The following is a 25092-nucleotide window of genomic DNA, read 5'->3' on the forward strand; positions in this document are numbered from 1 at the left end:
TACTGTGCTTATGGGAGATTCTAAAGAAAAATTGCAAAGATTAGTGGATGAGTTTGGGAATGTGTGTAAAGGTAGAAAGTTGAAAGTGAACATAGAAAAGAGTAAGGTGATGAGGGTGTCAAATGATTTAGATAAAGAAAAATTGGATATCAAATTGGGGAGGAGGAGTATGGAAGAAGTGAATGTTTTCAGATACTTGGGAGTTGACGTGTCGGCGGATGGATTTATGAAGGATGAGGTTAATCATAGAATTGATGAGGGAAAAAAGGTGAGTGGTGCGTTGAGGTATATGTGGAGTCAAAAAACGTTATCTATGGAGGCAAAGAAGGGAATGTATGAAAGTATAGTAGTACCAACACTCTTATATGGGTGTGAAGCTTGGGTGGTAAATGCAGCAGCGAGGAGACGGTTGGAGGCAGTGGAGATGTCCTGTTTAAGGGCAATGTGTGATGTAAATATTATGCAGAAAATTCGGAGTGTGGAAATTAGGAAAAGGTGTGGAGTTAATAAAAGTATTAGTCAGAGGGCAGAAGAGGGGTTGTTGAGGTGGTTTGGTCATTTAGAGAGAATGGATCAAAGTAGAATGACATGGAAAGCATATAAATCTATAGGGGAAGGAAGGCGGGGTAGGGGTCGTCCTCGAAAGGGTTGGAGAGAGGGGGTAAAGGAGGTTTTGTGGGCAAGGGGCTTGGACTTCCAGCAAGCGTGTGTGAGCGTGTTAGATAGGAGTGAATGGAGACGAATGGTACTTGGGACCTGACAATTTGTTGGAGTGTGAGCAGGGTAATATTTAGTGAAGGGATTCAGGGAAACCGGTTATTTTCATATAGTCAGACTTGAGTCCTGGAAATGGGAAGTACAATGCCTGCACTTTAAAGGAGGGGTTTGGGATATTGGCAGTTTGGAGGGATATGTTGTGTATCTTTATATGTGTATGCTTCTAAACTGTTGTATTCTGAGCACCTCTGCAGAAACAGTGATAATGTGCGAGTGTGGTGAAAGTGTTGAATGATGATGAAAGTATTTTCTTTTTGGGGATTTTCTTTCTTTTTTGGGTCACCCTGCCTCGGTGGGAGACGGCCGACTTGTTGAAAAAAAAAAAAAAATATTTGGGCCATAGTAATCTGTACATAACTGAAACCATGGATACCAAATCCATGAATACAGGGGTCCTACTACACTAATTTATTTTGTGATTTTTGGACATTGCTACCAAAACTGCAACACTATACTGAAAATGGTATAAATTTTGCCCCACTCCATAAAACCAATGGTATTTTGATGCAGAAAATGACCCTAACAAATATCAGTACAGTTCAAGACTTATGTACCATATGCAGTGGAAGCATTAAAATCATGGGGAATAAGATCTACTGTAAATCAGTTTGATCCAAGAAAAGGAATGTAGCTCCAATTTTATGGATCAAGGTACCTACTTTGAATGGTATGAGGTTCATTCTGATCTTACTCATAAGCCATGAAGTCTCTGGCCCTTAGCAAAATAAAACAGAATCAGGGGTAAAATGTCAAATATATCAGAGTAGCTTGTAATGTAATCAATTTGATATAAAATACTGTAATTTTCCCTGAAGAAAAATAAGTTACAATAGATTGTTGCAAAGTAATTAGCTCTTTATTAAGACTGTTATGTGCAGTGTTCACATTTTATTTGTCCATTTGTCATTCTCACTGAATCAATTCTGCTGTGAATGTCTTGAATACTTACATGTAAAATACTATTTCATCACATTCTGTAATAATACAGGTACATAATTAGTTTCACTATTTTGTAATTTAATTAGTTTATTTTGAATTAACAAAATCTTAATATAGTATAATCTGAGTGTTCTTATTCTCATGTAACTTATGAAATTATTTACTTCATATTCATGTAATCTGTTTTAATACATACATGTAAGATACTATAATCCTTCTAGATGTAAGTTAGGTTTAAGCTTGCCCATAAAGCTCTGCATAACTAAAGATCTTTCCATGTGAGACCTGTAATATCATCCAATTTTGTAAAAGCGATGTATCTCGTGGAAATAAATTTGTTATAGTAGACTGTATTTACAGTTGAAAAATTTGTCTTTGTAAATATACAAAGATTCTTTTAAGATGAGTAAATCTAGATCTGTACAACTCTTGTTGCCTTGTCCTTACAGTTCGGTACTACTCTGGCACAATTATCCTGACTGCCATCTCCTTGGTGTGTACACTCTTCCTCACCACTGGAGGGACATGTTGCTCCTCCACCCCAACCTCTAACTTCGGCAGGAAGTTGGTGGATATAGTCGGCTCCACCCCAGGCCTCAGGAATGTTATGCCCCAGGTTGGTGCTTCATCTGTATTTGGGAAGTGAGTGTAGTTACCCAATTGTAATGGCAGGGGACTGTTAATAGCTACCAGCTTTTAACTCTTATTGATAGGCCTTACCGATTTCCAGTCTCAAGACCGTGATCATTTCTACACCTCATCTAGTGTCATTTCACTTATTAACCACCCTAAGAATGAAACGGTATTTCTAATGTCAGGTGCCGCTTATGTCCCCTGGCTCTTCCTCATCCCATCTAGAACAACCTTTCTTGAAAACAGTTCTTAAGTTAGCATTTTTTGCTCATGGACTTAATATCCTTTATGCAGTGCTTTTTCCCAAATCTCTCTCCTTGTATGATGTTTACAGTTTCTTTATTCCCATGTATACTGTGTAATCTTCTCACTTTCTCTGCTGTTTTCATTACTTTGAACTTGCTAGAATTGAATTAAAGTAGCTACCTTTCTGACCATATTTGCAACAATGACACAGGATTTGTTTTGAAAGGCCATTTGCATGCACAAGGAATGGCTACCTATATGACTTTTCCTGCAGGTTGTCCTCATCCTCTTGTAGCCTTATTCTCTTCTCTTGTATTTATTCTCATTAGCCTCATTATCTGTTTCATCAGGCATGTCACTTGCATATATGTAGGCTCTCAGTATGTTGAGATACACACTTCTGGTGTGTAGACAACTAGTATGGGATCTTATGGAACATAACTGACTGACCACCTGGGAGAATGGGAAGCAATCAGGTTTGATCCAAGGAAGAGGTCAACTCCAATTCCTTGGATCAAGAATCCCTCACCAGTTTTATCCATTACATGTTGGCCATGAAATTACATACACCACTTAATAATTATTAAAATTAATTTTGAAAAGCAACCCTCTTTCAGTGGCTATAGGGAATTAGACACCATATTCCTTGGAGGTAAATTTGCTTTATGGATTTTATATGTAATAAATATGTATCCTTAGTATTTTAAGTGTAGGATGTATCTACTAATATCTTCATCCTTATATAGTACCTATATTATTAATCAAAGGAAATATCTCTTCAGCAAAACTATAACCATCTTGAGGCAGAAATGGTGGAGGAAGGAGAGAGAACCAATACCGAGTCAAGTTCTTCTCAGGAGAGCTCGGGAATCACTGCCCTACAAGTCAAAAGAGTGGTCAACTGCCTGCTGCTGATTCTCTTTGCAATTGCTTTTCTACTGGACTATACAGTTCTCAGAAGTATTCTTTAAAATGAGCTCCCCTCAGCATTTTGGAATGTGATAATTGAGCTGTATATGTATAAATGTCATTTTTTTTAATATATCTAGGGACAGTATTAGGGAAGCCATTGATGTAGCTTTAACAATTATCAAAATTTTAATTTATTTTATAGGAAAGTGTTATTTGTGTGTGTGCTTTACACAATTATTCCACATTCTGTCTGAATGTGTATAATCTCTCATTTAGACAAGACTACTATAGCTTTGTTTCAAAATATGTGATGTCAGGCATTGAATATAAACTGCAAGTAGGGTCATTAAGATTGCATTTCACCTGAGCACTTGTATAAAGAATAGTTTAAGCCCTACAATAGGCATGAGAGTAGAACATATATATACGATGGAAGATACATATCTGTCTATACCCTACAGTTCAGTTGTCTGCATTTAAACTAATGTGGATGAAAATGGGTGTAATTGCCTGTACCTTGTTAAATAGAACAGTTTCTGGCATTCATTCTTTTTTTTTATCTTTGTTTCATTTACAAGTTATTCATACAATTTTTTGGTATATTTTAATTGCAGGCTACCCATTTTTTTCCCCTTTATCCTTAGACAGTCCAGGTTATATTTTTATAAGTTCAATATTAAATGTACAGTATTCTCATTTCTTGATTCAATTTTTGTATTAGTGCCTTGTATATGTTATGTAGTCATTTAGTTTTCTATAGTAAACTGTTATTGTACAATGGGTTATGCAGTACATTATATACTGACCAATATTTTTTTTTACTCCTTTTAACCTTCACTCTCACTTAGATCTATCTAAGTTATTGACACCAGAATTGCTTATTGTGATAGATTTCCAAAAATTGTTGCGGAGGAGTAGGTCTGTGCCCGAGACTCACTTCTGAAGATGGTTGAATTGACAAAAAAAATAAACATTAATAATTCTCCATTTTTTCTTTTTGGTCTCAAAAAATTTGAAATCAATAACACAAACAATTTCTGAAAACCTCTTTACTTCCAACACAAGTACAGTTTGCTAGGTAAATTATGAAAGATGTGTTTAACATTCAAGTTCATAATGATAATACTCTGAAGAGAATGAATAAATTATAATTATTATAAAAAGAGCACTATAGTTACATTTACAGTAAACTGGAGACATACACCAACAATATGTAAAATGGAAGTGTGATTCCAAAAACAAAGTGCATTTAATAAATATGTCATTGGTCTAAATTTTTAAAACAATGGCCATGTCCCAAGGTAGGGCAACCCAAAAGATGAGAACTCATTCCCTAGCTGTTTTTCCAGAAAAGCATGAACATTGCAAATATTCTATACAGCATATATTAAATACTGATAGCAGCAAGTTTGTACATTGAAGCAATTCCCAACAGAACAAGTTTGTTATATGTAAACATGCAATATCTTTTATACATTTTAGCTCATTCAGTGTCCAACTGATTTCAGTTTACATTCTAGTAAATACATTAATGTATGTTCTTTTACCATATTTGTAATGGTGAAAACAAAAGAATGGGCTGTATTTAATGCAAGACACACATGGCTCACTTCTTGACTTAAATCACCAGAGAAAATAATATTCTCTAAAGTTCTTTATGAAAAATTACACCACTTACACATTTTTCAGTAAAATAATACTCTTAAGTATATGTCCAAAATAAGTGAACAATCCTTAAGTGATCAACAGTATAAAATACCTAGATTGTATTGTATGGGAAAACCAGATACAAAATGCAGAGTGAACTATGAACTGCAGTTTACACAGAGCCTATAATAATTTTTAGCTAACTGAAGTAAAACATATCCCTGCACATGCATTTTTACTTGCTTAAAGAGTCTGAGGGAAGAATACAGTACACATCCCTTAATAGTTGTCCCAGTGTAGAAAATTATCAGTTTATGGTATTTTGGGAAGGATCTTCTGTTGAACAATTTTTCCATAACCTCCTCGCCCGCTGTCATAGTCTGTTCGATACTCGTCACGGACCTGCAAAACATGACCCTTGATTTACACAAAATAATTTAATCATACTTGGCCAAATAGCCATTAACCCTTTCCTTAAGTTCTTTTAGAAATTCAAAAAAAAAAATTTGGGTTTTTTAACTTAATTTCTTCAACCTAACAGCTATCATGAAAATGCACAACAAATACTTACAACTTTTTAATAATATTAAGTAAGAGAAAAATGGCAATTTTAGAATCTGGGTATCTCTCCTTATCAGGTTTTACAAACAAGCCTGTCAATATAGTTGAAGAGGATCCCATAAGGGGGGGGGGTCATAATATACAGATAAATCAACCTCTTGTGTTTGTCTTCATATACGCTACTGAGCATAAAAAATCACCTTGGAAATCTGAGAAAATAGCTTAACCAATCACAGTGAGAAGATTTAACTTGGTTAAGGCTCTTTCTGATTTGATCTTGACTGTGATGCTGTTTACAATAGACTGAGCTAAATCTCTTATGAGAGGATTTGAGGAAAATAGCTATCACACACTACCCACTTTTCTCAAAGTTTTCTGTTCTTTCATTTAGTGTCTCATTTGTAATTCTACACTAACTCCAATTTCTCCTACATATTTTCACTCACTCCACACTTGTTCGCTTCCTTCACTCACCCCTTACACTTCTATACTTCCTTCACACCTCACTTTTCTATGCTTCCATAATTCCTTGCTCCTTGATACCTCCCTCGCGGCTTCACACTTTATCAACGTATTCCTTATTTTGTAGCTTAGTATACAAATGTTCAAGCAACATTTAAACACTTGAGGTTTACAATAAATATTTGTTGTGGAAACATATGTTCTGGATGTTGGTACAAAAGGATAAGAGAAATTCTGCTCAACAATGCTATAATTTTTTTATGAAATGCAATTGAATGGGATATAACTGACTGCAACATGGAACCACATGAAAACAAAATTTTGAATACAGTTTTGAGCACCCAATAGATTTCCATAGTTTAGAAAATCAAGACTGAATTTTTACTCAATATGTATCATGATAGTGTGAACTCATCCACTGGAGAGAAAAAATTTTCCTATTACAGCAGAGAGGTTACCGTTTATAAAGACCTCTGCTTCATTTCTATAATCTTAACCCCAATTTCAGCATTCATTCCGTCATTAATACACAAAATGAGGTGAACCAAGCAAAATAACCTCATTCAACTTATGACTCCTAGAAATTAACTAAACAACTATGCTATATTCTCCATGGGGAAGTGGAACAGAATTCTTCCTCCGTAAGCCATGCGCGTCGTAAGAGGCGACTAAAATGCCAGGAGCAAGGGGCTGGTAACCCCTTCTCCTGTATATATTACTAAATGTAAAAGGAGAAACTTTCGTTTTTCCTTTTGGGCCACCCCGCCTCGGTGGGATACGGCCGGTGTGTTGAAAGAAAGAAAGAACTATACTATATGTTTTGTCAAAGGTACATACACACAGCCTTAGAAAAATACTTGTAGGATCAAGCGTAACATGGTGACTCAGAATAAAATTTTGAAGTACAATTCTATTTAAAAAAAATTTTTGGAGGTTTTATTGGTACCTGAAGCACCTCAATTGCATCTCCCATGGAAAACTATATTATGTAAATTTCATATTTTTTAAATTATTATAATCATTAGGAAAGTGCTAAATCCTAAGTCATACAGCAGCAGGGTGATGGAACAGAACCAGATTCAATTTCAGGAGAGGTCATGTCCAATTCTTCAGATCAAGAGCCCCCTCACCAGCATCAAGGTACCTCCCTTGAGGTGAACAGTTTCATAAAACACAAACCTTTACCTTTGAAGAGCTTCGAGAGTTTGACTACTCTCAGAGCCCGGCCATGGGCCAGTTTGCTATACAGTGGTACCCCGAATTTTGGCCATAATTCATTCCAGAAAGCTGTTCGAGTGCCATTACCGAACGAATTTATTCCCATAAGGAATAATGTAAATGAGATTTAGTCCGTTTCAGACCCCCAAAAATACACTTACATAATTCTTAGAGTTGGGAGCTGTACAAAACTCGGGGTATCACTGTATTTATTGACAACATGGTTTGCCTTCTCAACAGGCTTCTTCTTCAGTCTAAAATACAGAGAAGACAACAGAAATAGTGAAGGTGATTAGTCCCTTTGTCTAAGGATGCAAGTTTGAGGTCATCAGTACCTCAAACTCACTTCTACAGGCCGAGGGAGTGCTATCTAAATATCCACTACCTCTTTTGTCTCCTCTGTATTTCATCTGAGGAAGCCTGCTAAGCAGGCAAAATGTCTCATCAATGATGATATAAAAAACTGTTGCACATCCTTCTCATCTACTTGTCAGTATTAACATAATGATACATACCTGACCACCACTCTTGCCTCGACCATACTGTCTTCCTTCAATAAAGCCAGCATCCCAATCAGTCCGTACTATACGGTCATCCAACCGTGTTCCATTGATGTAACGCATGCACATTTCTGAGTCCTCTCTATAAAAATTAAAAATATTAATTAGCTCAGATTTTTTACAAATAATATATTTGGTGAAAGTATTTCTTTTTTAGGTCACCCCACCTCGGTGGGAGATGACCGACATATAAAAAAAAACATTACTCTTCATAACTAAGGCAGGAGCAAGATAATGCAGCATATACATACTAGCTGCTAGTACTGTATGGGTCTATCAGCAGTGGCATATGGTGGTTATCATCACAGGGTGTGCACTGTGCTACTGTGCAGCAGAAAAGTTTTGACAATGCCTTGCATCCTGATAGCCATTCTACATTTTCATACTGCAATGTCGAGAAATGTCTGATATATTCATTTTTTTGTCTGTGTGCACACCAAATGTGGAGTGCTGGCTTAGGCTTACCACTGTTTACAACTTTCAATTTCTCCCCGTAAATTCTGGAGGAAAATGGAGTTTCTAGTACTATATATCTTTAACACTGTTTGCCATTGTGAAAAATCTACAATTACAGTAATAAAAAATATGCTTTAAAAAATCACGTACTACTGTGACTACATAGTACATATTGGTCAATATTAATAAAGTCTGGCATACACAAGAAAATCATGAATTACAGTATAAAAAATATACTTAAAAAATCATATCACTGTAATTGTATAGTATTTAAGATCAACGTTAATAAATTCTGGCATATAAAATACTCAAGAAAGCAAGAAAATCACAAAACTGACCAAGCATATCAATGCACACCTTTCCAGGTTAAAGTATTCCCATCACCACTGTAAACAACAGCTAATATTGTTACGTCAACAGCCCCAGACTTTGCCCTGACAATCTTTGTTTCTTATTTCTGAGTGTGTATTATTAGATCTGAAAACCGATTATATCATGATACTGCAAGAACAGAATTATTATCTAGAAAATCAGCTTCAGTTAATGAATTTTCAAAGAATTTATACAAACAACTTCTGACCACAAAAACAACATTATTTTGGTCACTCTCCCATTATCCCACCATCCACCCAGTGCCATATCATGATACAACTTAATATTTATGATGAATTTATCATCTTTGGTAGGTGTGCAGCACTCACCTAGCATACCTAGACTATATGCCCCTTCCTATTAGACAATGCTAGATTACCTTGCAGCCCTAACTATCCAGTTTCCCATTTTTATGAGATGGGCACATCACTTCTTAACCCTTCGGGGGTCGACAGGTCCTCTCAGAGACTTGTTCTCAGGGTCGGCCAAATTTAAAAAAAAAAAAAATTATTTTTTCTTATGAAAAGATAGAGAATCTTTTCCCGATCATAATGACACCAAAAGTATGAAATTTGATGGAAAACTTACGGAATTATGCTCTCGCGAAGTGAGCGGTCTCGACGATGTTTATGCATCGGCAATTTTGCCCAGTTTGAGCCCTATTTTCGGCCAATTCCAGCGTACTAGTCGACAAAAATCATAACTATTTCGCTAGAACTCCATTTTTTCTATCGAATGAGTACAAGAAACCACCCATTTACCGATTTCAACTATCCAATAAAGTGGTCAGAATTTAACAATTTTTCCAATTTCACACAAATTTCAAAAGATGCCAATTTCCGAATAGGGTCCAGAATAAACAAGAAAGACATTCCTGGCACTAAAACAACAAGTTCTCTGTTCGTTAGTCACATCCCCAGGCCCCTCTTGTATTTCTTTGGCTTTCCACCTTGAATTTTTATTCTTACAAAAAAAATAAGATTTACTGTTATGCAGACTACTGCATTAGTGTAGAAATGGTATAAATAATATCAGCGCACTTGTGAAAGAATATTAGACTCACCAGTTGATGTGTATTGGACGCTTGGCATGATTTGTTTACTTTTGACCTTTGGTAAAAATCGAACATTTCTGCTACTTTGAGCTCAATTTCAAGGTACTTTTCATTGTAAAACCAGTCAAAATCATCTCAATTTCTGTAATATGTCTTCCATGCTATAAAATTAGACCAGGAAAACTAGAATACACCAATAAATACCATACGAAAATACAGTGCAAAGTCGCTGTTTTAATCCAAAAACACTGTCAAAGTTTTTTTTTTTTCTCATTACGCACTGTGTGCTACAGGATTTTTTTTATGCTGCGCACACTGACCACATAGACCCATTCTTTCATATGTAGGCCTACCAGCTTTCTCTCACTAGATTTGAGGGCGCTAGAATTCAGGCGTACTAGTATGTCAAAAACCCTGGGTCATAAGACGTACTAGTACGATCGAAACCCCCAAAGGGTTAAGAAGTAATATATTTATGGAGAAGCATTAAACCCTAATTATCATATAGTGCCTGGAGAATGGGAAGCAATCAGGCTTGATTCAAGGAAGGAGGGTTACTACAATTCCTTGGATCAAGAGCCCTTCAGTGTTCAGCATTCCAGAAGAAATATAAAAATATTAAATGAATTCATTTCAAAAAAAGTCAGTGATCATGAAATTTGCATAACATCTTTTACTATTGGGTAGTCACAAGAAATTAGTACGAGTACTCATATACACTTGCAGATTTATATTAATCACTAAGCATGTGATGGTCATTCAGTGCAAGAAGTGGTGGAGGTTTGAACCTCCAGCTCTGAAAATATACTACTCAAGAGGCAAACATCTTAGAAATAGTTATTTAATATTTTCAGCCTAGTCATCAAACTTCTTTAGTCCAGCTCAGCACCACTTCTTGTGCTGTTTACAAACTGCGTACCTCGTCCTTTCATTCATTCATTCTTGTGTATGTATATGCACACAAGCATATATACATATATATACACACATGTACATATCCACACATAAACATACATATTCACACATACACAGAAGTAACAAGCCTAGTTCCAGAATTAAGGAGTATAAGCTAAAAGAGAGGCTAAAAGAAGTGAATCTAATGACACTAGAAGACACATGATAACATACAAAATACTCAGGGGAATTGACAGAGCAGACAGGGACAGGTTGTCAGAGGTAGAAAACAGGTGTACTTTTTCAGTCTCGAAGTGGTCAGGAAGTGCAATGACCTTGTCGAAGTGGTGGAGGTAGACTCCATACATAATTTTAAGAATAGGTACAATAAGGCCCATGTGGCTGGAGAGAGTCAATCTGCCAAGAGATAAACGAGAGGTGGAGAGAGGAATTAGGACTTGACTCCACTACTACATATAGATGCATGTATGAACACACACATTTTTTTTTTTTTCAACAAGTCGGCCGTCTCCCACCGAGGCAGGGTGACCCAAAAAAAAAAGAAAGAAAATCCCCAAAAAGAAAATACTTTCATCATCATTCAACACTTTCACCACACTCGCACATTATCACTGTTTTTGTAGAGGTGCTCAGAATACAACAGTTTTGAAGCATACACATATAAAGATACACAACATATCCCTCCAAACTGCCAATATCCCAAACCCCTCCTTTAAAGTGCAGGCATTGTACTTCCCATTTCCAGGACTCAAGTCCAACTATATGAAAATAACCGGTTTCCCTGAATCCCTTCACTAAATATTACCCTGCTCACACTCCAACAGATCGTCAGGTCACACACACATACGTATGAAAACACACGCACACCCATGAGCATATCGCCTGAAGTGCACATCAACAGAATAAATTCTGCAGCAAATGCATGTCTGGCAAATCTAAGACTAGCTTTCAGAAATCTAAGTAAGGAGTCATTCATGACACTGTATTTGTAAATCAGGCCAAGTATGGAACCCACACCTGGTCAAGCATATCAAGAAATTTGAAAAAGTGCAGAGGTTTCCAAAGAGACTAGTCTTGGCAGGGCCAGGAACTGAGACTCAATCCCTGCAACCACTTGTAGGTGAGTGTACATGAATGCACACATACATACATAGTAGAGTCAACAATAGAGACTGAAACAGTATGAGAAGGACAAGAGAAGCCATACTTCCATAAAGAGGACTACACAAGTATGAGGCAATTCCTATATTTGGTGCATTGGGTAAGTGAGATAGGGGAAAGACAGTAAATGAAATGATGGAAAATGTGACCACAAAGTGCATGGAGGCAATGGAAAAGTTTGTGCCAAGGGGCAACAGAAACTACAGGAAGACCAGAGTGAGCCCATAGTTTCAAAGGTGTGGAGAGGCCAGAGCCAAGTGTGCTAGAGCATGAAAATGTATAGAAGGCAAAGTACCCAGGAAAACAGGAAGCTGAGCTGAAGAGCCAGGAATGAATATGCATGGATAAGATGAGAAGCCCAGCATCAATACAAAAATGACATAGCATCCAAAGATAAATCTGACCCAAAGTTGTTATGCAGCCACATCAGGAGGAAAACAACAGTCAAGGACCAGGTAATCAGGCTGAGGAAGGAATGATGGAAGGATGGGAGCTTACAGGGAACAACAAGGAAGTATATGAAGAGTTAAGCTCACAATTCAGGGAGGTATTCACAGTGGAGACAGAGGCTTCTAACAAACCGAGGTGGTAGGGTGCACCAGCCAGTGCTGGACACACTGCACACAAGCGAGGAGGAGGTGAAGAAACTGCTAGGGGGAACTAGATACTTCGAAGGCTGTGGGCCCAGATACTCTCTCTCCTTGGGTCCTAAGAGAGTGAGCAGATGCAATGTGTGCATCACTAACAACAATCTTCAATAAATTTATTGAAACAGGACAATTGCCTGAGGTATATAAAACAGCAAACATAGTCCCAATTTTTAAGGAGACAGGCTGCACTAAATTACAGACCAATGTCACTGATATGTATAGTATGTAAAGTTATGGAAAAGATTATCAGAAGAATGGTGGAGCTCATATATGACAGCCAGCATGGCTTCAGGGAAGAAAAATCCTGTGTCACAAACCTACCGAGTTCTACAATAAGGTAACAGGAGAGAGTGGGATGGGTAGACTGCATCTTCTTGAGCTTTAAGAAGGCTTTCAATGCAGTCCCAAACAAGAGACTGGTTGAAAAGCTAGAAAAACAGGAAGGAATAGCAGGGAAAAGTACTGCAATATATCAGGGAATACCTGACAGGAAGGAAACAACATGTGTTGGTATGAGACAAAATGTCAGAGTGGATTCACGTGGCGAGTGGGGGTCCACAAGGGTCAGTTCTAGGTCCGGTGCTGTTTCTTGTATATGTGAATGACATGACAGAAGGGATAGATTCAGAGGTGTCCCTGTTTGCAGATGATGTGAAGCTAATGATGAGAATACAAGCAGAAGAGGATCAAGTACACCTACAAGGAGATCTGGACAGGCTGCAAGCCTGGTCTAACAAATGGCTCCTTGAGTTTAACTCCCAACAAGTGCAAAGTTATGAAGCTTGGGGAAAGACAAAGACATCAGATGGAATGCAGACTAAGAGGTCAATGGCTGCAAAACTACTCAAGAAAAAGGATCTTGGGGTGAGCATATCCCCTGAGACACCCATCAAACAAATAATTGCTGCAGCACATGGACACCTGAGAATAGCATTTTGACATCCAAGCAAGGAGTCATTCACAATACTGTACACTGTGTCAGGCCCATATTGGAATATGCAGCACCAGTATGGAACCCACACCTGGTCAAACACATCAAGAAATCAGAGAAAGTGTAAAGCTGAGGGGTATGTCCTACAAGGAGAGGTTATGGGAACTCAACCTGACAACACTGGAGATAGGAGGAACATTATAACGACTTATAATATACTGAGAGGAATTGATAAGTTGGATAGGGACCGAATGTTTCAGAGATGGAACACAGCAACAAGGATTCACAACTGGAAGCTGAAAATTCAGATGAGTCATAGGGATGTTAGCATGTTCTTCAGTCACAGAGTTGTCAGGAAGTGAAACAGTCTGGAGAGTGATGTAGTGGAGGCAGGATCCAAACGCAGCTTCAAGAAGAGGTTTGATGAAGCTCATGGAGCAGGGAGAAAGAGTAGACCTAGTAGCAACCAGTGAAGCCAGGAGCTATGAATCAAACCCTGCAATCAAAAATAGGTGAGTACACACATACACGCATGCACACTCGCATCTACATACCGTATGGTTTGGAAACATCCTCTACTCTATTAACCAAGGCGTTCCTTAACCTTTCCAATACAACCAAAAATCAGCATTATACAATGTATATTTGATGCAATTCTGGTTTATCTCCATAAAACATGAAACAATCTACATATGCACTTAAGAATTCACCCACTATCTATTTCTAAGTCTTTGCCTACTGTTAATTTTCACAACCTAGCCATCACTTAAATTGATCAGTTACTCCTAGGGTGAAAGTCAATCCATCAACCATCGATATTAATTCCTTGTGGGGGATACCCCACGCCAGTTAATATGCTACTGCGCGAACCACCTGTACACTGCTTCATTTAAATTTTGGTATTTGAGGGTTTCTATACACTCCAGCTACAAACAGCTTGGTTGACCAAGCAGTCAACTAGGAAATCTGGTCTCAGGCATGTCTGTGAAAGAAGAAGAACCCTCAAACTGGTCACAGGTACGTCACTATCTGATGCACCAGTACCTTGAAGAGCAGTAAAATGTATACTGCATCACTTTTTTTTTTTTTACTTACTGACTACATAGTATCATTTTAAGCTTTTGTTAAGTTGTTAAAAAAAAGTCTTCTGCCTCTTACCACTTACTGATTTACCCTTGCTAGACCGAAAATTTTATTTACAGATGAAAAATTCCCTGAGAAAATATATAAAAACTAATCTGTAATAACCTCAATTTGCAAACAATGACTATTTTTATATGAGGTGAACAATTCTTTTTTAATGGATATTAACCCTTAAACTGTCCAAACGTAGATCTACGTTTTTTCAACATTTGAAAGTACAGTGGACCCTCGACCAACGATGGCATCGATTAACGATAAATCCAACCAGCGATACATTTTAACGCAAAAATTTTGCCTCGACTAGCGCTAAAAAACTCGACTAACACTATTCGCTCCGTCTGAGATGCGTCCACTTCTGGCCAGTGTTTACAAGCCAGCCAGCCACCGCGGTCGCTTCCAAGCATACAATCGGAACATTTCATATTATCACAGCCTTTTTAGTGATTGCACCTGCAAAATAAGTCACCATTGGCCCCAAGAAAGCTTCTAGTGCCAACCCTACAGCAAAAAGGGTGAGAATTACTATGGATATGAAGAAAGAGATCATTGCTAAGTATGAAAGTGGAGTGTGTGTCTCCAAGCTGGCCAGGCTGTACACAAAACCCCAATTAACCATCACTACTATTGTGGCCAAGAAAACGGCAATCAAGGAAGCTGTTCTTGCCAAAGGTGCAACTATGTTTTCGAAACTGAGATCGCAAGTGATAGAAGATGTTGAGAGATTGTTATTGGTGTGGATAAATGAAAAACAGATAGCAGGAGATAGCATCTCTCAAGCGATCATATGTGAAAAGGCTAGGAAGTTGCATGAGGATTTAATTAGAAAAATGCCAGCAACTAGTGGTGATGTGAGTGAATTTAAGGCCAGCAAAGGTTGGTTTGAGAGATTTAAGAATCGTAGTGGCATACATAGTGTGATAAGGCATGGTGAGGCTGCCAGTTTGGACCAAAAAGCAGCTGAAAAATATGTGCAGGAATTCAAGGAGTTCATAGACAATGAAGAATTGAAACCTGAACAAGTGTTTAATTGTGACACTGACAAAGTTGTGAAACACTTTAGGAATGTCATAAAGGAACGGGAGGTACAGGCCTCTATGGACAGATATGTTGTGCGACAGAGGTCCAGTGACTCTCAAGCTGGTCCTAGTGGCATTAAAAGAAGAAGGGAAGTAACCCCAAAAAAGGACTTGCCACCTCAAGTCCTAATGGAAGGGGATTCCCCTTCTAAACACTAACACCATCAACACTCTCCCCTCCTCCCATCCCATCAATTATCACCAGATCTTCAATAAAGGTAAGTGTTATGTAACTGTGCATGTCTTCTTCAGTTTGTGTGTATTAAAATTAATATTTCATGTGTTAAAATTTTTTTTTTCAATACTTTTGGGTGTCTTGCACGAATTAATTTGATTTCCATTATTTCTTATGGGGAAAATTAACTTGACTAACGATGAGCTCTCAGGAACGGATTAATAGCGTTAGTCGAGGGTCCACTGTATGTAAAAAACGTAGACCTTCTTTTTCTTTTTTTTTTTTTTTTACATTTGAAAATGTGTAAAAAAACTTTGATCTACATTTGTTTTTTTTTTTATATTTGAAAATATGTAAAAAAACATAGATCTACTTTTGGAGCACTACGCATGCAAACGTAGATCTGTTTGGACAGTTTAAGGGTTAAATGCTTGTTGTTATTTATTGATATGCAATCTCTGAGCATGTACATATCTCAAACCATTTTTAGTTGAAGACCAGAATTTAACTTATAAGAGGGTTGGTTTATCATGGCTCTGGATGACATGAAGACAGTTAAGAGTGATCACAGTACTACTATTAAAACTAATGCATATTAATTATTTTACATACATTTTCAAATACTGCATGTAATTTTTTCAAGATCATATATGAAGTATTACTGTAGTTTCATTTCCACATTATGAGGAATTCAGGTTTAGGGGGTAGGAGAGGAGAAAGGAGAAAGCTTACTAGTACTATACAATGTCTGCTATCAGTACAATCACTCACCTGGTGAAATATTCAACAAAACAAAACCCACATGGAGTCTTCTTAAATTTGTCAAGGCCCATTACAATACGTTTTACGTCTCCTGCACGTCCAAATAATTCATAGAGCTGCTCTTCAGTGGTATAAAAGGACAAGTTGCCAACATAAAGTGTGCTGGAATTGCGTAACAGACGCTCCTGATCTGTCCTTGAACCCTGTACGAGATGAGGAAAAAATAATTAATACTAACACACTCATGCCATCAATGCATTTGTAAACTGAAACTATACATTGTAAGCTGAATACTGTAGATATATTTTATGTAAGTGCAATATTGAATACCTTACCAAAGACATGGATCTCACAATGACAATCCAGTATACTCTAATACTAGAAAATACTCTATTCATCAGTTATATATATGTTACTTTATTTAGCTGCAGTTGTACATCACCCCTAAACTAAAAAAAGCAGCATACAGTACTTGAATTCTACCCTTAAATCCTAGATGCTAAAAAATACACAGGTATAAAGAGTGTGTTAAAATTTATGATGAGACTGATGGTGTCCTAACACATGAAATGTTACAAAACCAGGTAGCAAACTACGAGATACAGCACTTCCAAAGCAGAAAATTCTACAGATACTACTCTGAATATTCTTCTAGTATGTTTTATATTCACTCTGCCAATACCATATGAGAACTATCTATGTATAATCCACCTTCCCCTCTCCATCATGGTCGTTAACTATACCCACCCCTAAACCTACATGCTTAAACTCTTGTATATTTTTCTTACAAGTCTATCCTAAGACATCCTTGTGAAGTATTTCTCTTAGCCTACCCTGCCACCTCGCACTTCTCATCTCTGACATCCCAACATTTTCCATGCATTTCTCTATTCTTTATTCCTTGCCACCTACCTATACAAAAAACATTTCTTAATGGTTCATTTTGACTATCTGTATTTTAGATTTACATACACCTGTGATATACAGTATATGCCTATGCTGGTTTCAAAGATTTCCTACTCTCGCAGCCTGGGTTTTCTGTTGACTGCCTGATCAACCAAGTTGTTGTTGGTGGCCTACTGGCCCATACAACCATGACAGCCCAGTTGATCTAACCTGTTTATACTATTTTCATATTTCACTTCCATCCAACAACTGTCAAAGAAATGTGCTATCCCTCAATCTACAAACATAATGATATTTATAGCTTACATAATTTTGCCAAGGAATCCAATCAATTCCCAACCATGCACATCTTGACATCTCTCCATTTTCTAAATTTTCATAATATAGATCTCAACTGCTTTTACTGCTTTATCTTTTCCATTACTTGAAACTCATTTTCAACTGTACATGATTCTAAACAGCAAAGAACACTCCACCATTTCACTGAAAAATCACCACCTTATTCTTCAGGTGCAGACCTCACAAAAGAACAGAACTCAAGAAACCAGCTTTAGACGCATTTTTTCCATAAAATGTCTCCAAAAAAGCACCCTGCGTCCTATAAAGTGAAGGTCAGTGACGAGAGCTATAAGTTTGGGGTGAGGGGCAGGCTGTGGCTTTCCCGATTACATCTGATGCCGAGCCATTGACACTAACGCAAGTCTTATAAGTCACAAAATACGGTAATCAATAGATGAGCAGCTGTAATGTGTCCAAAAACATGAACAAAAATACTTGATTAACTCAATACGAGACGGTATAAAATACCAACAAATGTGAAATAAGACTTTTCCAATGTTTAGGCTATTTTGCCGAGGAAACGTTTTTGCCACTAATGGCTTCTTCAGAACTGATCTAATAATAATACGTAATAACATAATAACATCCTTATTTCCATAGCTACATGTACAAGGTATACAGGCCTAGCTGACATCAATGACATATTACAGTACTATATAGAAAGCTGCTTTGTTATGCAGAGCATTTCGGGCAAATTAGGTCAGTTTTGTCCCAGGATGCGACCCACACCAGTCGACTAACACCCAAGTACCCATTTTATACTGATGGGTGAACATGGACAGCAGGTGTCTTATGGAAAGACATCCTAATGTTATCCAGTTGTACCGGGGTTTCGAACTCCGGACCTTAGTGTGCAAGCCGAGTGTGCTAGAGATCGAGCTAAAATATCCTAACACTGAACACATCTTATTTCAAGAAATTTGCTCATCTTTACAAAAATATCAAACAAAATTTAACAGAAAAAAAACATTATTATTAGCAAACTTTAGTATGAATTAACAGTTATGCTGATATTAAAACTATTCATATATAAAATCAAATTATCAAAACCACTTCCCCCCTCCCCCCCACTCACTCCTAGCACACTCGCACAAGCCTACTGGATGTCCAAACCCCTATCATTCAAAGCCTTCCCTGCCCCCACCCTCAAACCCTTCCTGAAATAATACACTAATAACCTGCACAAAGGAAAGAAATTTTTGACGTTTCAGTATGACTTGGACCATTAATTAGTCACACAATGTACACAGTCGATAATGTAATGCATGCAAAAAAAAAATCGACAACAATGCACCTGGCTACCTTGCTTCCTTGCTATTAAGTCAGTGGCAGATTTTTTGTGTAAATTATGGTGTCAAATTAATTTCTGAGTGCACTGCTGTACTGTATATAGGTGGTTTATTTATACACAAGTATACAGGATGTGGTAACCTTTCATATAATGTTGAGACTTAATATTATTATATCATTTACAGTCTTGAGAGAGTGCTAAACCCTTAGAGGTCATTCACTCAGTGTCTGAGGTATTAAAGATAATCAGATTCAATTAAAGGAAGGGAAGTATAGCACCAATTCCTTAGATGAAGAGCCTTTCATCGGCATCACCTAAAAGGGAACTGAGGAGTAAGTTATTCCTGTACTGATTGGAAAAATAAATGACAATAAACAGTGATAGCATAAATGCAACTAGTGGAATGAAAATCTTTTAACCAAGATGACAGGACAAACATTCCATTTAGCTAACAGTACTGAAGCAACCTTCCACATTACTAATAATAATTATTTTAATCATAACTAAGAACTAAACCCACAAGGGTCATACAGCACTGGCAACCCTCCATATGCTTATGAGATACACAAACCTAAAATGTAACATTTGCTTATCTAAGAAATCTAATCAGAAAATACACATTTTTTGGCTGTCCTTCCTGGGAAGGACCCATTTCCGTAAAGTACATTAATTTTTGTAAAATAAATACTGTGATAAATGGTTTTCAAAACCGGCCAGTTGAAGATTGAGAACACTTATGCAACATGGAATCTTGCAGCAAGAAACGAGAACCAGAAGAAACATATTTCATAAATACTTGATTACCGTTTGGTCTGAATAGTAAAGTTATTATTATTATAATCAAAATGAAGCGCTAAGCCACAAGGGCTATACAGCGCTGCTCTTAATAGTAAAGTTTATTCAGGTATACACAAATAGTTACATAGATTACCATAACCATTGTAATTCTTTGAACATCTATGTATCATGTCCAAATACATAGCAGCATATATGTATTATTATTATAATCAAAAGGAAATAGAAAGCAGAAAGCATATATGTAGAGAACCCAGGATAACCCAAAAAAGTCAGAGTGACTTATTTTCATTGGGGTCATTTGTGGTCTGAAATGAGCAGAAAGTCTCGTACCTTGAAGTGCTGGTCCCTGTACGAGCTGAGGTCCACACTCCCTGACATTCTGCTCTCAGCCTCACTAAAAAAAAAAAGATTTATTGTTTCCCCGAAGGGAGAAAGAAAGAACGTTGTGTGGAAGATGTTGTTGTCTGACACAGCTGCTGCAGTGTTGCCAGCACCTCTTATCTCTGTAATAAAGTTGGTAGAATTACCGACAATATGTAAAGTAAAAGGACACAAGTGTAACTAATGTGACACTTTATTGTGGCAGCGTTTCGCTCTCCACGAGCTTTATCAAGCCATTACAAACAGTACATGGACACAGAGGGTATATATAGGCTCAGAGTGAGGTGCAATACTACTACTAGTAGTAGTAGTAGTAGTGATACAATATGTCGAACAATTAACTTGCACGAGTAAACGATATAAAGGCTATTACTTGGGAAACATAAAAATTTGGTTAGACAAATATTTATATTGGGGCCTGTTTCAATGTTCATTCTCTGTAATGTGCTTGTGTAGTATTAACAGGAGAGACTATATGATGGCAGGGTTTACTGTTTACAGGATTCTTGTTAAGACTTCAGAGATGGTGAAGCTGCCTTTGTTTTGTTTAATTGTATTAGAAATAGCTATTAGTGAAGATTCAAGGCATATTGTATTACTTCTACTACTACTACTACCACTACTAGTGTTGCACCTCACTCTGAGCCTATATATACCCTCTGTATCCATGTACTGTTTGTAACGGCTTGATAAAGCTCCTGGAGAGCGAAACGTTGCCACAATAAAATGTCACATGAGTTGCACTTGTGTCCTTTTACTTTACAGCTCTTATCTCTGTTACTTCCCACAAATGAGGGAGAATTGTCCCATAAAATTCCCACAAGTAAGTTTATTCAGGTATACACAAATACAGTTATATATTATTATTATTATAATCAAGGGGGAAGCACTAAACCCTGAGGATTATACAGCGCCTGGGGGGGGGATGTGGAAGGCATTCAGGCTTAATTCGGGGAACTGGAGCACAGATCCAATTCCCTAAATCAAGAGCCCCTCACCAACATCAAGGAACCTTCCTTGAGGGGTACAGTTACATAGAATTATCTTACATAACAGCATATGTGTAGAGAACCTAGGATAACCCAAAAAAGTCAGACAGAGTGACTTATTTCCGACTTTCTTGGGTTATCCTAGGTTCTCTACACATATGCTGCTATATAAGATAATTCTATGTACCTGTATTTGTGTATACCTGAATAAATTTACTTACTTGAGGGAATTTTATGGGACAATTCTCCCTCATAATGTGTAAATCCCACAAATTTTCCAACAAAAATGTTATTAAGACAATTTAATTGTATTTAGGTAAAGGTAGACAGTCCCTCAGCCTGGAGTCTATATTCAGTCCATCGACTCCAGACTGAGGAACTGATTACCTAAAACTCATCTTCCAATGGAAATAAGTCACTCTGTCTGACTTTTTTGGGTTATCCTAGGTTCTCTACACATATGCTGCTATGTATGATAATTCTATGTAACTGTATTTGTGTATACCTGAATAAACTTACTACTTACTTACCTTTTTTTGGCATTGGACAGAAGTTGTTACTGTGTGGCGAAACGTTTCCAGAATAAAGATACCCAAATATTGCCCAAGTGTCTCATTTATCAACCTGACGGTTTTGTAAACCATTTATTCATACAATGAACGCAGGGTAATGAACATACAAAAAAGGAGGAACACTGCAGTAGGCCTACTGACCCATATTAGGCAGGTCTTTCTGAACCCAAACCCACTTACAAAAATATTTGCCCAACCCATTTTCAATTCTACCCAAGGAATAAATAAGCTTTGATAACTCTATTTACTCATATACAAGTCCCACTTATATCCAACTCTTCTCCACTTTCACTATCAATGGAAAGTATATTTTAGAACAAACTTAACCTTGATATTACGCAGAATAACGAAGAAAAATACTAAATTTAGTTACAATATACATGAACGTGTTCGCCAACTTAGTAAATCTTTTATTTTGACATGTAATTTACCTATACCATTATTTTATTAATATCAAATATATGTCGGTCTGTGAATATTTTCACATAAATTTACTAGTGTGGGCTTTTTTTTCCACAAAAATCCTACATGACATAAAATGCCCATGAATTATCCCACAATTATAATGGTATGAATGTCCTCCCACAAACGTTCCCACGTAAGGTCAGTTCTCCCACAAATTTATGGGAATTTCTCACAAAATGGCAAGACTGCGTGAATGCTGCTGCAGCTATAATCATCTCACGTTCTCTATGATGCTTCCTCCGTTTATTTCATATATATTCTACAGGCGGTCGTTAATTAGAGAGCCTATATAATACACAACATTTCAGGCAGTGATGGCCATCCATGTCTCCAACAACAACAGGAGAGTTTAGGTAAGACGCCCATGTGGGATGATGGGACAGGCAAGTAAGTTGATTCAGGTGCTGTATAGCCCTTGTGGCTTAGCGCTTCTTTTTGATTATAATAATAATAATAAGTTGATTCAGGTATACACAAATAGTTACATAGAATTATCATACATAGCAGCATGTGTTAAGCGTTGGCTTAACACAGCAGCAAGGTGCTCATGGGACTGACTGTAGAAACAGGAGCAGCAGCCTCTGTTGCAACTGTCTTGTGGTAGTTGGAGGACCGAGTCTTGAGAAGCTGGCAGCTCACTGGTGGTGTTAATTGACTTTAGGAGGCAAGTTTTAGTTATTTTGAAGCTCCTCCCAGAGATTTTTTTTATTTTGCCACCGAAGTGGCTAGTTTATTGCGCATCCCATATCCATCCTGTGGACTGTAGCACAAGAACATATGGATACACAAAAGGCCTAGGAACTAGGCCCCAAAAGGGTTAACAGGTGTACATTTGGATTTATATCTATATATCTGCTGTTCACTTGTCTGTTACAATCAAATTTAGGAAATTTACTTAGTATACCTGGTATCTTATTTTCATTAATAAGATATATTGACTTGTCATATACTGTATCTGTATGGGTGGTAAAGTTTTGTCTCGTCTCCAAAGGTGGCACCTAGAGGCTTAATATCACAATGTCTATGTCTTTATACTTAACACTGACTAACAATATATACCACTTGTATATATACCCTTCAAGGGTGTGCCTTGATGCCTGGGAAAGGCTCTTGATCCAAGGATTTGGAGGTATCTTCCCCGTTCTCGATCGAATGTGACTGAATCCCATCCCCATGTATATAATAATAATATTAATCTTTTATGTTCTTATCTTGGGTTCCACAGTGTTACATAAATGGGGAAGCGCTAAACCCGTTGGGGTCATACAACGCCAGTGGGACAGAGGTTATTAGGTTCGATTCAAGGAAGGGGGAAGTCAAGTCCAATTCCTTTGATCACGAGCCCCTCAAAGTACGTACTTCCCTCGAGAGGCTGAGATCCACAGCAAATTATATACTATATCTGTTGTTTTATATAGGATTTTTAATAGGCCTTACGACTATCTATCCTCTTATGTACAGCCGAAAGACAAAATAATTCAATCGAGTTTCCTAAGTGTGGATCATTGTTATTTTACTCAATATTAGTCACATGAACAACAGCAGTAAGGTTATATTTATAATCCCAATTTGTCAACGTTTTGAACAATATGTAGCAATCCAAGTAATAGCCTAATGAAAAATGATATTGACGTGTGCGGTTTGGAGTTGGTCCATCCTGCAGATGTGACTGGTTCATGTTTCCTCACAAATGTGGTATTAATATCATTTAGCTCGTCTCTGTGGCGATTATGATAATAATAATAATAATAATAATAATAATAATAATAATAATAATAATATCATGCCTCTATAACTACAAATTCTTCCATTATCCATATATTACAGTAGAACAAAAAACTTTGGGAAACGAGATATAAATATGAGAATTAAAGGCATGTGCATGGTTGATTAGTCCAAAATTATTATAATCATAACTATAATTTTTAAAGACGTGGAGGGGTAAGCCAGTGGAAGGCCTTGGTCAATGACCAAAAGCCCCAGCTGTGGGTCATCACATGACTAAGACCCTCGTCAGAAAACACTTGTTCTGTTTCCTGACAAACCTAAAACCAAACCATGTGCATGACAGAGAGATGGGGGTACTTCCTCCCATCCCTTCCTAATTACTACACAGTAACCAGAAAGGTAACTTCCCAGCGTAAAGGACTACTTTCAACATGACAAATTAGACACATGTGCAGCACTTGGGTATCTTTGTTGTGGAAACTTTTCGCCACACAGTGGCTTCGTCAGTCCAATGCAAAGAAGAATGATGAAGATCTGGAGTTTCAGGAAATCAGTCCCTCAGCCTGGAATAGATGTATTCAGTGCATCAATCTATAATATATATATATATATATATATATATATATATATATATATGTGTGTGTGTGTGTGTGTGTGTGTGTGTGTGTGTGTGTGTGTGTGTGTGTGTGTGTGTGTGTGTGTGTGTGTGTGTGATGTCGTGCCGAATAAGTGAATGAATGAATGAATTATGACTAGAGCTTTGGTAAGATGGGGAAGGAAGAAGGATGGGTAAGGATGGAAATATGGGAAAAGGATGGGTGGGGGGAGTGGAGGTGGGGTAATAAAGGTAAGTGACCTAACCACTTTGGTGCATCTTAATACGTGTGTGTGTGTGTGTGTAGTGTCAATGAAATCATTTTCATTGAATGGGGTATAACACTTACCCATCAGTTTCACAGTTATAACAAATGTA

General features: G+C 37.3%; 2 protein-coding genes across 4 annotated transcripts in view; one reads left to right on the forward strand and one right to left on the reverse strand.

The window, feature by feature from the left end:
• LOC128686886 (neuronal acetylcholine receptor subunit alpha-7) overlaps positions 1-4490 on the forward strand; it is a 41186-nt gene extending 36696 nt beyond the window's left edge. For all 3 annotated transcript variants that reach the window (XM_053774103.2, XM_053774102.2, XM_053774101.2), the window contains 2 exons: positions 2166-2332; positions 3378-4490. In XM_053774103.2, coding sequence (XP_053630078.1) covers positions 2166-2332; positions 3378-3566 — 356 coding nt within the window. In that variant the 3' untranslated portion in view covers positions 3567-4490. The remainder of the gene's footprint in view (positions 1-2165; positions 2333-3377) is intronic.
• Positions 4491-4541: 51 nt separating this feature from the next.
• On the reverse strand, positions 4542-20476 carry Cbp20 (cap binding protein 20). Its single transcript, XM_053774104.2, has 4 exons — positions 20315-20476; positions 16660-16853; positions 7911-8037; positions 4542-5556 (listed from the first exon to the last, which is right to left on the reverse strand). Exons 1-4 carry the CDS (start codon positions 20360-20362, stop codon positions 5467-5469), a joined length of 459 nt encoding a protein of 152 aa, XP_053630079.1. The 5' UTR covers positions 20363-20476; the 3' UTR covers positions 4542-5466.
• Positions 20477-25092: the final 4616 nt, after the last annotated feature.

The sequence above is a fragment of the Cherax quadricarinatus genome, chromosome 7 (genome assembly GCF_038502225.1).
Source record: "Cherax quadricarinatus isolate ZL_2023a chromosome 7, ASM3850222v1, whole genome shotgun sequence".
NCBI classification, from domain to species: Eukaryota; Metazoa; Arthropoda; class Malacostraca; order Decapoda; family Parastacidae; genus Cherax; species Cherax quadricarinatus.